The following is a 15606-nucleotide window of genomic DNA, read 5'->3' on the forward strand; positions in this document are numbered from 1 at the left end:
AAAAAATTGGCTGAGAGACGGCTCGTATCTCGAAAAACTCATTAGTCGGGACACTCGTAAGTCAAGGCTCCACTGTAGTAAATATAGTTTGGGAAACAGACGCTGGACTTGACAAAGACACAGTGGTAAGTTATGAGGTAGAGCAAAGGTCATGGGTAGCCAAGGTTTTGAGGAGGCAGAATTATAATTCAGAGAAACTATGAGTATAAGCAGAAGGTACAAGGTAGACAAGGATTCAGAGTAAATGGGCAATCCGATGACAGTGAGAAGAAAAGCTGGAGTAGAAAGAAGCTGACATGAATTAGAGACAGCAAACAAGAGGGTGAACCCATGGCCTACGGCTAGATTCAGAGTAAACAGGAAATCCGATGACAGTGAGAAGAAAAGCTGGAGTAGGAAGAAGCTGACATGAGTTGGAGGTATGTTATGTCTAAGACAGCAAACAAGAGGGTGAACCCATGGCCTACGGCTGCGGACGTTCTGCCCAGCACCCGAACAGAAGTCAGACACGGAGGCAGACTGATGTGAAATGAGGTCTCCCTTTGAGCAAGTTACTTCACTTCTCTAAGCATCAGTTTCTCCCCCTCCCCCTTGGTTTTTCACAAGGTTTCAGGAAAATAAGACGTAGAAGTCTCACACTTTGGAAGCCTCGGACGTTCTGCCCAGCACCCGGACAGAAGTCAGACACGGAGGCAGACTGATATGGAGTGAGGTCTCCCTTTGAGCAAGTTACTTAGCTTCTCTAAGCGTGTTTCTCCCCCTCCCCCTTGGTTTTTCACAAGGTTTGAGGAAAATAAGACGTAGAAGTCTCACACTTTGGAAGCCTGGTTCCCCAAAAGGCGAGCTGCTGTGGGACTGAAGACCCATCGTCGTCACCACACTATTTTTAGTTCTGGGGTTTGTACGGGAAGAGCTAGGAATAGGCTGCAGTAGTCACTATGCTTTTTCTCTTACCGTGTTGGCAGGTAACAGTGTGTCCATCCCAGGGTCTGGCCTCAGCACCTGGCACTGGTGGACAGAGAAGTCTTGGTTTGGGGGTAGGGGGGCTGCCCTGTGTATTGAGGGATATTTGGCCTCATTCCTGGCCTCCACCCAGTAGATACCAGTAGCATCTCCAAGTGATGATAACCCCAAATGTCTTCAGACTCTGTCAATATCCATGGGGGTCAAAGTCACCCTGGCTGAGGACCCCTGGCTGACAGCAATGGCAGCGAACGTGGGTTAGGAAATGCTGCGAATCCCCCCAGCGGGCCGCCATGGGCCGAGCAGGGCACACGCCGGCGGCTGTCCCCACCAGGTCTCTCATTCCTCCCCGGTGTACGGCATGGAATTTTAAAACAAGGACTTGTCAGGAAACCACACAGCAGCAAGCCCAGAATTCCTGAGCTTACAAACTAACCCATGGAAACGCTGTGGTGGAAATATAATAAAGCCATAAAGCACGCACTTCGCAGACACGAACCGTTTGGCCACGGCTCCCCAGCCAGGCCCACGCAGTGACCTAGTCCTCCGTGAGCCCCGTCCCAGCCTCTCCGGTGCGCGGAGAGTGTGGTCAGAGGAATCAGGATGCCAGCGCCTGCCTTTCCATTCAGCGGCCGATTGGGCCTTCGGGCGAGGCTCACGTCTCTGCTCCAGTTTTTCCAATTGAAAAATACACAGACTGTCCAATCTCCGAGGGAAGGCGGGGAGGGGGGTGGGAAGAGATCAACCAAAGACCTTGTATGCATATATGCATCACCCATGGACACAGACAATAGGGGGGTGAAGGCCTGGCGTGGGGGGCAGGGGCGGGCTAGAAGGGAAAAAAGGGACATATGTAATACTTTCAACAATAAAGATTAAAAACACGAATACAATAAAGAGGTTGTGTGTTTTTTTAAATGTAAAAAAAAAAATGCAGTTGATAATAAAGGACACTCTGACCTGACTGGTTTTTGATCCTCCGTTCACCACAGGGCCTTGGGTCATAATAACCAGCAGGGAGAAAATCACTACAACCACAAGAAACAATTGTGCCTCCAACTTTTGGCCTGAAAAAGAGAACTTGTTTCATCTTTGCCACGGAATGCCGTAATCTGACTTCCACGCCGTCTCACTGTGCTGGCCTCCTTTGTGCCACATCTGCATGGACCAGAGCATTCTGCATGTGAGTAGCGCTCGGCCCCCCCCTTTCCTATCATCCCAGAAGGCACCGACTGAGGGATGGTTCCCTAATCATCTCTCCTGCTTTGTGACATTTTAATACCAGAGATCTACTGAACAGCTCCCTTTGGAGGCCACGAGCCATTGTAAATGGAAGACTCTTCGTGCTCCCCACAAACCCATTTTCACCCCCTGGGGCAACACTGCCCCCACCCAGGGCCCCCAGTATAGAGGGATCTACCTTGCAATGTGTGCCCAGAGCCGGGAAAGTCCCCTTCTCCTCGGCGGGGCCTTCAACGGGGGCTTCTGGAGGGACCCAGAACACCAGAAAGCAAACGGGAGAAGCCAGACAGTCCCATTGGACCTCAAGGCTACACACCACCTGAGAGGTCGGCATTCCTGGGGCAGAGCCACCTCTCTCTCCCAGGCCCCCCAGTCTCTGGGGCCCACAGCACCTCTCGGTGGCCAAGCCCAGCTAGACCTCAACCATGGCCTCCCTAGCCTCATCTTTGAGGGGAGATCCCACCAACGGGCATTTCTTGGGAAGCTTTCAAAGGATTCTGTCAGGTGTTAGGATTATAAAAATAAACAGCACAACTGACTACCTGGGAAGAAGCCATGGACACGCATGGACACGTGTGGGTGGCAAGGGCCGTGCAGCGGCGAGGTGCGTGCGTGCCCTGCAGAGAAGGACCAGCTCTAGCCAAGCAGCCCAGGGGGTGGATCTCCTGATTTCGTGGCTTTTATGTGAAATCTGGATTTGATGTGAAATCTCCTGGTTTTTAAATGCGGGTTTTAAATTTTAAAACCCTTTGTGGACTTTAAAAAGGAAACACAGCTGTAGGCAACATAAGCCTATCGATCTGTAAGCTATTTGCAAACCAACAGCAGGAAAAATGTCCCCTCGTCCCAGAGGAGAGAGGCCCTGACCCAAGGTGCTTCCCAACGTCGCAGAAGGTGCTGACGGGCGAGGGGAGGGGACGCTCCTACAAAGCAATGAGGTGGGGAATTATGCACGACGTCCCTGCTTCATAGCCTTACTACTGAAGAAACACTGGGAAGGGGTGCCCTGACTGCTTAAAGGAGTGTCAGTGGCATCCTCCTGTGACCACTGTGAGGCAGACTTCGTGCATTTTAATCCACTACATATACCAGAAGCTCTAACCATCACTGATTTCTCCGGAGCTAACAATTTAATAATGTGCCTTTTCTGCCTAATGAGACAATATGTAACATCGTCCAACCAATATTATGCTACACATGAATTTTAAAATTCCCAAAATATGTAAGCAATCCTAGCTCCTTAAACTTTTGCTTGGTATAAGGATACAAGGGAATTCCAGTCCTGAGTTCAATGGCTTCCCTTTTGGACAATTACAGACATTGTTTAGCAGTTTGGGGTCTTTCTGAATACAGTCCCTCCCAAGTCAGAGGCTGTGCCAAGCGCATTCTCTAGGCTCAGGAGTTCCAGTTATTTTTCATATCAAGACTCTAATGAATACTTAATGCAAAACTTTGTATTTTGCTGATAAAAAAGATGCAGCATTCAAATCAGTGCAACTCAGAGATAGGCACAATGTAAAAGAAAAGGTGATATATTTGAAGAGTTTCAGAGTAGTTATGGGTTCAAAGTCAATGGCTAAGGTTAAGTCAATGTAGAGAAAATTACCCAATTTGTAAACTCTTTAGCTAAGCTCTGAGTGATGAGAATAACCTCTAATACAATAAAAAATGCTCTCAGTGATATCAGAAGGTAATGTTAATAGCCACAAAGTGTTTAAAACTGAATATAAAAAAATTACAGACAGATTCTTAGCCATTAAGTATTGTTAGCACACTCCAGTTTTGACATACTATCATAAAAGATAATAAAACTCATAAATCAATTGGCTGTCCAATTCTAATATTTACTTTTCTCAAACTGGTTAGTTAAAAGAAAAAAATATCACATTGAATATCCATTAGCTCCCTAAACATTAGGACCTCATAGAAATGAAAACTTCTGGACAAAAAATGGAGACTGAAATGTATAGGAGCCATCATTCAAATAAAGCAAAGTTCTTAATTATAATGGAGACTAGGTTTTTAGTCTTTTTATCTCAAACTTCTCTAAATTTCCAACCTTAACATAAAAATGGGATTTAAAATGGGATGCTGCCAATGTCTAGAATAAAACAGCTTTTCACTGCTGGATTGAACTAAGATGAACCTGAATGCAGGTTCCTTTAAATATTTTGTATAAATTTATTTTCCTAAACAAAACAAAATTTTAATTTCTACTAAATCTCAAAATAGGAAAACCCTGCTCTATGTGAGTCAGTGTGTTGATTTAATAGGGAGGTGCTCTGGTGTGTGAATGAGGCCCCAGCCAGGAAAGGTCAAGGGGAGGAAAGGGGGTGGGGTGGGTCCTGAAGCACAAGCCCAGGGGTTCACCTCCGAGGAATGACCCCCAAGCACCACCCCAGAGCCAGGAGTGAGGACTCAGCCACTTATTAGCCCACCTGTATCACCCTCTGACTGAGTGTGCTGTGGACGGTATGAGACGGCCTCTAGGTGCTTCTAGCTCTATGAAGTCATTGAGTTTAATCTGTGACTTTGGAAATTGACCAATGAGAACAGGAAAGCATTGACTGAGATGTCAATATTTGGATGAAAAGTGATGTAAGCCAGAAGTCACTCTGACTTCTCCCTCGGGCATGTAAGGGTGGACCAAGGGGAAAGAAGATAGGCAGCGTCAGGGTAGAGCATCTCACTCCATCCTGCACCACCTCCGCTGTGAGTCTGGATCAAGAAACCATTCTTTCTCTCTCCTTATCTCTTTCATTCTCTACACACACACACACCCAGCTACGTGTACTCCTTCCTCTTCTTGCTACACAAAGGGAGACTCAGAGGGTGATCAAGAAACCATTCTTTCTCTCTCCTCATCTTCTCTTCCATTCTCTACACACACACACACCCAGCTCTGTGCACTCCTGCCTCAACCTTCCTCTTCTTGCTACACAAAGGGAGACTCAGAGGGAGACTGTGGAGGGTCCTCTTTGGTGGCAGCTGGGTTGGTGGTATGGGCAGTAGGACATATCTCATCACCTACCAAAATAATCTGTGGGCAAAACTCTGAGGGGTGCCCCTAGTTAAGATTTCTCCCAGAAGCTAACTGATTTTAGAGTTCAGCAAGAGTCAGTAAACTCAATTACTCTTAGAAATATTTCAATGGTAGCAAAAGCGAAGCAACAAAGCATGCAGCCCAAGTGAAGGTAGATTTCTAAAACAGAGGAAACCAAAGATGGCAAAAATGCATCTTAAAATTCCAAGACTCTCTCAATAATTCCTTCCCAGGCTTTGGTTGAGTCCGGGTATTTCCTAGCTCATGGGGATATTTCTTTCCCTCAGCCTCATCACACGCTCCTGGAGGAATTTTGACTCAATTCACGGCCACTTCAGTGTTTTCTCTTTAGAAAATGGATTGATGAGAACTGGGAATTATGCTTTCTGACGGGGAGATGTCATTCCGCACGAACCTCTTGCTTCCCGATCCCACAGGGAACACGCCCTTAGGACAGACAGGGGCTGCCTCTGGCGCTGATGCTCAGTCACGTTTCTCTGTGTGAGCAGGTGTGTGCATGTGTGCGGACACTGTTCCCACTGAGAGAAGGGGGTCAAAGCCTGAGACCCCCACAGCCGCCAGCACCGCCAGCGCTGCTCAGAGTGGAAGGAGGGCGCTGGAAGGGGGCGCTGACCTGCACTGGCTCAGGCGGCAGCTGGACCACGTGCTGCATGCGCTCGCTGTGGTGGTGCCGCGACTCCTCCTCGTAGATCACGTCCCGCTCATGCTGGGGGAGGTTCAGGAAGCGGCGGATGGTGCACAGGTTCTCCCAGAGTGTGCGGTTCTCCGGGCTGGGGTTCTCCTTCCAGCGGAGCAGCTCGCACAGCCAGCCCTGGGGAGAGAAGGTCAGTAGAGGTCACCCGAGGAGCGCAGAGCAGAGGCTGCTGGCTGCAGGCAGCGCCTCCCCCGTGATCACACTCTCCTGCCCACACTGCTCCCACCAACCTGGGGAGGCACGGGGGCAGCCGGCACCTCTACACCCAACCAGTGACCACTGGGCGGGTCACACCAATGCCCGAGAGTCTTCACTCTTGTTCATCATCTTAGCACCTTTCCTATCACAGACATTCTCAGTTCCTTTGTAAAAGATGCTCAAGCAAGATTAGTTAGCCAATCCTCAGAAAAAAGCAATGTGTGTTGGTCTACTACAATTTTTAAAATTAGCCAATTGCCTGCGGACTGAAGGGTCCCCGGTTGGATTCCAGTCAAGGGCACATGCCCAGGTGGTGGGCTCGATCCCCAATAGGGGGCGTGCAGGAGGCAGCCCATCAATGATTCTCTCTCATCATTGATGTTTCTATCTCTCTCACCCTCTCCCTTCCTAAAATTAGCCAACTGGATGGTATCCCACCCTAAGAAAAGAGTGAAGATGAACAAATATGTATTACAAGATGGAAAATTCTAAAGAAAAAAAAGGTCTAAGTGTGAAGAGCACTGAATTCCCTAGGAAGAAAACAGCCTTACAATCATCAATAATTCCACCTAACAGAAGCAAGCACCTTAACTAGAAAGAAAAAAGAAGTGTATATGTGCTCCATCTCTGAATGCCTGCGGCTCCAGGCCCTGTGCCCATCACCTTCCCGCCACAGCCACACCTGCAGGAAGGTAGGCAGTAGGCCGGGTCACACCTGCAAATGTGTGCCTCCCACCTCTGGCATCCGAATGTTCTCGCAATGGCACAAGGAAGAAAATGCAATGCAAATAATGATGGAGTATATGAAAATAATACAGAGGATGCTGTCAACATCGCTCACTGACTCGTGTCAAAATATTTTCCCCAGTCGCTTTCTAACTCATCATTTCCAAGCTACGTCGCTAATTTTAAAAGAACTGTCCCACATCGCGCCTCTTGTAAAAGAGTCAGAATTTTTCCAGCAAGGTGCGTAAGTAAACACAAATGACTTCGTGAAAAATCAACCCCACACCTCCACAAATCTCTATATCACAACTTGTAAGCCAATGGGCGTTCCCGACACGCATCCTAAAGCCCCCATATCATATCATGAGCCGTTGTTCATCTGACACTCCACTGTGTCTTCTGCCTTTACTGCCCCCACTCCCCCCCAAAAAAGGCAAGATTTGATTATCTCCGCTGCATCAGCCAAGACAGCAACACCAGCTGTTCGCATTGTGCAGCCTCTTCCTCGCGGCCTCCATGTTAATAACCTGATCATTCCATTTTCTCCTTCAACTGCTGGCTGCGGCACCGCGAGGAGACAAAAACCCAGGCCCATCTGCAGCAGCTGTAGGCACTGAACTGTGAAGCCACCGGGGATTTATAAACTAATCTGTAACACAACACTGCCTTGTTTTTACAAGTGAGAGGCCACATTTGCGCAGACCTGATCTTTTCTTGCAATAAACTGGAAGCTGGGGAGAGTTAGAGGGTTAGGAAGAATGAAAACAAGGCATCTAATCATTTCTTTGGAAATGTTTTTCCAAGCATTTTCATAGATTTTTTTTTCAACTCAACAGAGAGATAAGTAGGTACTAACTAATTTTCAAGGTGCAATGTCTAGGAACATCGGAGACAAAATGTTTATCTCTATCAGAAAATCCATATTTTTTTAAAAAAAAATCTCCCAGTCCCAACGTGTTTCCTCAAGGGTTTCTTGGTACAAAGGAAAGGATTCTTGAAATGGAAACGAAACCATCTGTGGAAAAAATAAGCTATTTCCCTGTCGTTTCACAGATCTGAATGCGTCTCCAACTGAACTCTTTCAGATCTTTCAAACAGGTATGCTTAACCTCTCCCAGGGGAAGCCACAGCCTGGAGACCGATCATTTAACAGAAAATAGAAACAAAGACCTACATCTGTTAAAGGATGAAGTTCTGAGATGCCCAGACCTTCAGGGGGACGGCACCTGCCGTTCCCCCAGAGGAGTGAACTGCATTGTGGGAAGCCAGCGCTTGAAAGGGGACAGGTGACAGCTGAGTGGTACCTCCACTTAGGACACTCGGAATGTCTCGCACCACAGTCACCGCTGCGTTTGATTTATAGGCGCTGTTGTAATCGGTGCTCATTACAATCACTTAGAACCAACTACGGGCCTCGTCACGGGCCCTGCTGTCTGCCATCAGTCTTTAAGGAGTGTGGTGCTCAATTTGCCCACTGACATGCGAGGTCCCGACCTTGAAGCTATTAGGGAGCGGATTAGACACAAGTGTGATCATGTGTGCAGACATAAGCAAACCAAATTAATTTCTGGCACAGGGAGGGAGCCAACAGGACCCTGTTCCCGGGGCACCAGAGCACTCCCCCCGCCCCCCATCCCTGGTGGAGCTGAGCTAATCGCGTGTTTAAGGGAACCCGGTTTTGAAGATGAAGCACATTCATGGTATTTAGAGGGTTATTAATCTAGTTTCCCCACCAAGTGTTTGCTTGGCTGATCAGATTAAGGGCTGGAGCCTTCCGCAGCGCGCCCCCTCCGCAGCAGGCCCCGAGAAATCTGTGATACTTCACAGCCTTGGACATATTGCACCATGTGTACCCAGCTGCTTCAATAATTAGCTTATGAATGTATCAGCTGGTTCTGCGATTTTTATAAATAATAACTAACCTACGGAGCAGAAAGATTGTCAGGAGCCTTACAGCAGCACAAAACGGCAAGGAGCTCTCGCTGTAACTGGTTCTACTGAACGCCGGGATTCCCCGCTCACGGAGCTCCCGTGGTGTCACTTATAAGTTATTTATTTTGCATCTGAAGTGGCAATGTATCCTTGTCCGTTCGCTTCACGGCAGCCATGATTTTGCTTTCTCTTCACTCTCCCTATTTTATGCTCACCTTCTAGAAATCTATTCTCCCACCTCACCTCCCATCCCACCCTCCATCTTTTCATTCACGCCACCCTTCCACCAGGCCATTCGGGAAGCGTATCTCTGTTTTCTCAGTGGGATGTCTCATGAGCTTGTTTGGTGGCTAATGAATGTGTGAGAAAGTACCACGCTCTTGCCTGAACGCACATGTATGTAACTGTGAGTGAACCCATCTCAGGAGAGATAGAGTCCCCACTTTGGGATTTTTTTCATCTATATAAATTTTGCATGCCATCCAAGAAAGTTTTGCAGTATCAGGCAAAAAAAAAAGTGTAAATGTCAAATAAAACAGTGACAGATGACAGTATTCTCTATTGAATAGCACTGTTTCTGCCGTGCATGTTCAATGGGAACTCATGAATTATTAATAAACAAATCTCCTTTTTCTGGTAAAAATCTCAAGTAGGTTTTTTGTTGTTGTTCCCTGTGTGGTATGTGGTGCATTCCAGGAGAATGAGTTCCATTTTGGAAATGCTGATACAGACTTTCATCTGATTCTCAGCCCTGGCCAGGTCCGTGAGAGGCACCATGAACTTTTAATCTGGTTGTAAGTTTTGACCAAATGTTGGCTAAATATTCCTATAGTCAGTTGAGCTTTTTTAGTATGGTAAAACTGAGGCTAAGTGTTTGAGCACAGCTGAGAAGCACAGAGAGCATTCAACTTGGATCCCAGAGACCTAACTGCTAAGTTCCTGCTCCAACGTTAAGTAACTGAGTGACCTTCAGGCAAGTGGTTACCCTCTTGGAGCTTCTGGGAAATTAACTGTAAAATATGGTACATTCCATGATTTGTTACCTTGTTATTTGCCAGAAATAGCAGATAATGGTTGACTATTAGGATTAAAGGACAAAGAAGAAATCACCTTGACCAAGGTGATCAAGGTCAACAGCACTAGCAATGACATGTGGACACCATGAATCCTGTGATGTGATACACCACGAAGGACACACATAAAATCTGCGGTAGTCTAGCCCAAAATGCGTAACCTCAATCGAATCATGACAAACCCACATTGAGAGATGGTCAACAAAAATCAGCATTCTGCGAAAATGGCAAGGCCAAAAAAAAAAAAAGGAACAGTCGCCGACTACAGAAAACTAAGGAGAAATAATAAAAAATGCTGTGTGGTTTCTTGAACAGGAAATGGACTTAGTGGAAAACTATTGAAATTAGAGTACATTTTTTAAGTTTAGTTAATTATATTAAAAATGTTGATGTCCTGGTTTTAATTATTACACTACAGTAATTTTTTTGATGTGACGTGTTAACATTAGGGAAAGTTAGGTGAGGGATATATGAAAACTACTCTTTTACAACATTTCTGTGAGTCTAAAATTTGTTAAAAAAAATTAAACATAGGGACTCCAGAGAGGGAATATAGGTTTAAAGGCTGCATCCTTGTAATCGATGGTTAAAGCATTCTCACACATTCAGTGCAGATGCAAATAATATCTATTAACATCTCAGTTTAGCCATGTTGTCAGCCTCTTAACCAAATATATTCCCCTCAGTAGAAAAAAACAAGTCTGATCCTCCTTTTCTACTATGAAGGGGAGGCGGCACGCACACCCGTCAAAATATAGTTTATTTACAAATCCACGTGTTCCTATAAAGTTGTACATCAATCTAAATTTACAAAGCAAATTATGTTGTCAATGTATTAGCAATGCTTACTACTTGAAGACATGTGCCATTATTTCTTTTTGGAAGATGAATAATAACCCCATAGTTTGTCCTTTAGCAAAGTGGTAGTCACTGGTGAGTTACTTAAATGAGACATCTCTCATTCACAATTCAAAAGCATTAAAAGAGGAAGCAGTAAGAACCACAACTGGCTCCTGGTTTTCCTTCATGATCTCATCTCCCACCCATTTCTCTATTGACCTCGTGCTCCCGCTGTGAGTTACTTTCAGTCCCCAAATCTGCTTGGTGAATCCTATCTCCATGCATGAACTGTGGGGTCTGTACCTATGTGTGATTTCTCTTTGAGGATGGTTGTAAGTTTTAACCAAAGGTGGGCTGAATGTTTCCATAGTCAATTAAGCTTTCTTTAGCTAAAACTGAGGCTAAGTGAATTACAAGTGTTAGATACAGCTCGTGTTCCTTGAGTTACTCCCTTGGCTGAAATGTCTCAGACTCAACCCTCGCCCCCCATGAGAACTTGTGCTTCAAGGCTCAGCCAACATGGTCTCATCTGATCTCCTGAAAACTGGTTGCTCACCCTCGCTTGACCCCAAGGCATTTTGCTTATACTCTTTCACAACTTGATGATGATCATTGTGATGGGTGAGCATATCTGCGTTCCCATCGCAACCGTCAGCTTCCTCATGGGGCTGGAGGGAAAGGGACGGCTTCTTCCTCAATCCAGCCCTTTCAGCGGAGACTGTGGGTCCTTGCACATAAAAATTGCTCAATAAGTGCTCATAGGACTGAGCTGAAATTATTAGAGTGTATAGAAATGAGTGTAGAATTTCTCAGCCTCAAACTCAGAGTTATAGTTGGCGAGAAGTATCTTCCTCCCTCCCTTCCTTCGTAACTCCCCTCCTTCCTCCCTCCCTTCCTATCAAGTCCTTAGAGAAAACACTAGGATAAAGTTGAGAACACCATGGACTCGCAATGGCCTGGCTGTAGTAAAGTACATACTTCATCCGCTTCATTCTCTAGGAGTTTCATTTAAAAAAATAATGACCTAAAGGCCACACTATATCAATCATTGTTAAAAATCTGTTCTCATCTTTTTAATCTTTTTTTCTGTGTGTGTTGCTGTTGTTGTTCAGATGAAGCATTTTAAAGCTTTCCTGGGTTAAAATGAATGAGGAAAGGCAATATCTATTTCACTAAGAAAAAAATCTTAAAATTTTCAGGTAGCCAATAAATGAGTGATGGCATATTCTCCAAATGACATATCAAAGGCTGAGAATTTTCCAATGACCAGTAAGGTCTTTTAACATAGGCCAGCGTCTGAGTTTGAAGTCCATCCGATGTAAGCTAGAATCCTAGGTCCAAAACTTAAGGTTACATGATGGGGGAGGGGATGCAAGTGGGAAGAATAAGGTTCCTGTCCGTGGTACTGAAATGTCATCGCCTACTAAGGTAATACTTGTTTTCCTACCGCCAGGACACTGCTAATGATTCCAACTTCCCCATGTTTTCTCCTTAAAAATAAATAAATGAATAAATTAATTAATTAATTCCATGTTGGTGACAAATTTCCTAGTTTTTATAATATTTCAGGACAAATACAAACCAGGGTTTGCTCAGCAACACACACAGGTTCACAGCGGGCTTCGATCTCCAACAAAAAAAACATAAATGGCCCTTCCTGTTAAGTAAGGTATTATGAGCCTTGAAGGCAGGGCCTTGTCACAGCTATTCCTGTTCCCCCTGATGTGTCTAGCACAGAGCTGATGGGTGAATTCAATCTTCAGTCAATGGCCCCCACCACCTTTGCCCCGCTGGGAACGCCAATAAATAAGTGGGCAAATGAACAGCTCCGGGAGGATGACTCAAGGATTCCTACACCAGCCATGTAAAAGGCCATTTACTCACCCACATTTCCAATACAGAAAATGTCAGCATATGCACCCAAAAGGAAATGTTTTCTGAGCGTCTCAGAAGGAAATTCAGATTATTAACCACAGACAGTTCGCTTTCTAAATGGAAGCACACGAAGTCCCAAAACAAACTTTTGTAGCTGTGAAAGGATTTCTCTTCATCTGGTTGAGACTCTTGTGAAGTGTGAAATGAGCCAGATAATATTCAGCTCTTGTTTCTTAGTCACCGAATTCTCTTTTCATGAATCCAATAAGTGTCTATTAAAATAAATAAACCCCCTAATGATTCAAGATAACCTAATCAGGAAGCTGAAATGGGTAAAAGGCTAATGGCAAGGGAGACTCATCAAGCGCTTCGGCGAAGGCCTGACAGGGGGTCACCTGAGCCCGAACAAAGGTGGGTGCTGGGCATTTGGTTATAGTTCATGGTTAATTATTTTAGGCCTTGCATGTGTGAAGTAAAAATGGCCCGCTTCTGTCTTTATTTTTCAAAATGGTACGCTAAGTTCCAAACTGTATTTTCATGGGGACCAATTTTCAGCTCTCTCTGGGCATGTCCCTCACATGTCTATGGATGTGCTTGTAAAGATTGAGTCTGTAATTGGGAGTAATGAAAATTTTATTTCAGACCAATTCCTTCACCTCTGTTAGAGAGGGCTCAAGTCAAGAGGGGATTTTATAAAATCGTTCTGCCCTCCTTATCCTAGATACATAGGATACACATTGCTACCTAACAGTGTGGAAATTTGGTATGAGTTTATATAAATATGTACACACACATACATGTGTACACAGGATCATGCATCTGAAAAAAGTTGTCCGTATCTGTCAAAAAGATGAATGAATTGGAATTGTGTTCTTCTCCACTTAAGTAGTAGAAAGGTCTTACCAGTAAAATGTATTAAAATATGAAGCAGAAAACAACAAAAATATTTCCAGGCCCTGACTTCAGGTCCAAATTCTAGCATACCTATGACACAATACTATATATTGTGCAAAGTGCCTCAAAAACTTGTACGTGCATGAGGAAAAAACCAAACACATCAGAAAACTGGGAATGGTAGTTGTTTTTAAAGATGGGGGCTGGTTCTAGGGTGAGGCAGGCAAGCAACTAGCGCACAAAATGTAAGGGGTGTGGCTCTGAAAGTGCAGGCCTCCTTATATTGTACATCCTAGGACCTAGTTTGCCTCACCCTACTCTTGGCCCCGTGAAAGGGAGAAGATAAACCGTGTCTACAGGAAAGTGGTAGGAATCATTCATAGGCACCAACATTCTCCAACTCTATAACCCTGCTTTAACTCAATGTCTTCTTGAAAAGATTGCTGGGAGTGTTCAGAGACATGGCTTTAATATGCCAACCTGACTTGTTTCAAAGTTGCATGCAAGTGTCCAAAGGCGCTGTGTCATAAACAGGCAAAATCATGCAACTCAAGGTTTCTGCAGTCAAGTTGCGCTTAAAACCAGTACATAAACGTTAGCAGTGGGTAAATGCATCTGACATTTTAAGATCTGCATATGAACTCTGTGATTAATCTCTGTTGATAGCTAATTAAGGGCTCCCATAAAAGCTAGTTTTAGGGCATGAAACCTTAACATAACTAATGGCGGGCACAGTAAAAAGATCCCAACTCCTCACTATAAGGTGGATACAGATCTTGAGGGAATTCTGCTTATAAAATCTCACTAGAATCTAATCCTCTAAGATTATGCTGAGAGAAAAGGCAGAGAATCAAAGACAGGTTCAACCCAACAATGAAACATCATAGCGTTCATAGCGTTGACTGCCTACTTGGTTTGGCATTCAGGAATGTTGAGAAATCTAATTTCTTTACTATGTGGCATCATAATTTTTTCAAATGGTACTTATAGTGTAAACGGCTTAGTTCTTTATTTGAAGTTGGTGGACAGCCCTGAAATTATGGCATCCATACCCCAGGTGACAAGAGTAGAAAGCCCTCCTTGGTAGGCTATAAAAATGACTGTGTTCCAAAGAAACCTGCCCAGCAACAGGGGGCAGCTGCTCAGGTGAGGCTGCCTGCCTCATTTTAGTCTGCCTTCCACGCTGAATCCAAGATGGCAAAAGCAAAATCATCAGGAGTAAGACTAAGATCGCCAACTCATTTTACATGGGGCATCATATGGTCTGTACTTCCTGTCACGGTTTATACCAAAAAGATGGAGTAAAGATCTGCTTCCATTAGCCTGAGCTAACTCAGCCCCAATAAAGCCATCTCCCAAAAGGAAAATTCATAATATAAGATAAATTGTGCAAAGAGGCAAACCTTTGATCCTTGCATAATATTTTCTAAAGGAAAAGAAAGTAACTATGCCATAACCGGTTTGGCTCAGTGGATGGAGCATCGGCCTGCGGACTGAAGGGTCCCAGGTTCGATTCCGGTCAAGGGCATGTACCTTGGTTGCGGGCACATCCCCAGTAGGAGGTGTGCAGGAAGCAGCTGATCGATGTTTCTCTCTCATCGATGTTTCTAACTCTCTCTCTCTCTCCCTTCCTCTCTGTAAAAAATCAATAAAATATATTTAAAAAAGAAAGTAACTAATGAGACTAAAGATAATATTTTTATGCCCCTACTTAAAAAGTTGGCCTTAAAAAATGTACTTTTGACTTGTCTTATAATTATGTGTCGTACAGTATGATCGTAAACATCCCTGTGCACACCTATACATATATGTATATTAGAAGGAAAGACTCTAAAATGTGAACAGTAACTATCTCTGGGCAGTAGAATCATGAGGGACTCGTATTTCCTCATGTATACATTTCTTCATTTTCTAAATTTTCTAAAGTGAGGATATTATTACTTTAACATATAATAGAGGTATTTTTTAAAAATATATATATATGCAACTAAATTGTGCCTGGGACATTTTTTAAAAAGAGATACAAAAGCAAAGATTAATATGGTAACCCAGGACTGAATGAAAAGATTATGTTAGCACATATACTGAATGTATTATAAACTCCA

At 44.5% G+C, this 15606-nt stretch overlaps 1 protein-coding gene across 2 annotated transcripts in view; it reads right to left on the minus strand.

Moving 5' to 3' along the window:
• Positions 1-15606, minus strand: part of SATB2 (SATB homeobox 2) — a 174151-nt gene that overhangs the window by 26063 nt on the left and 132482 nt on the right. For both annotated transcript variants that reach the window (XM_005873567.2, XM_005873566.2), the window contains exon 9: positions 5883-6080. In XM_005873567.2, the coding sequence (XP_005873629.1) occupies positions 5883-6080 (198 nt within the window). The remainder of the gene's footprint in view (positions 1-5882; positions 6081-15606) is intronic.

The sequence above is a fragment of the Myotis brandtii genome, unplaced genomic scaffold, assembly GCF_000412655.1.
Source record: "Myotis brandtii unplaced genomic scaffold, ASM41265v1 scaffold412, whole genome shotgun sequence".
NCBI classification, from domain to species: domain Eukaryota; kingdom Metazoa; phylum Chordata; class Mammalia; order Chiroptera; family Vespertilionidae; genus Myotis; species Myotis brandtii.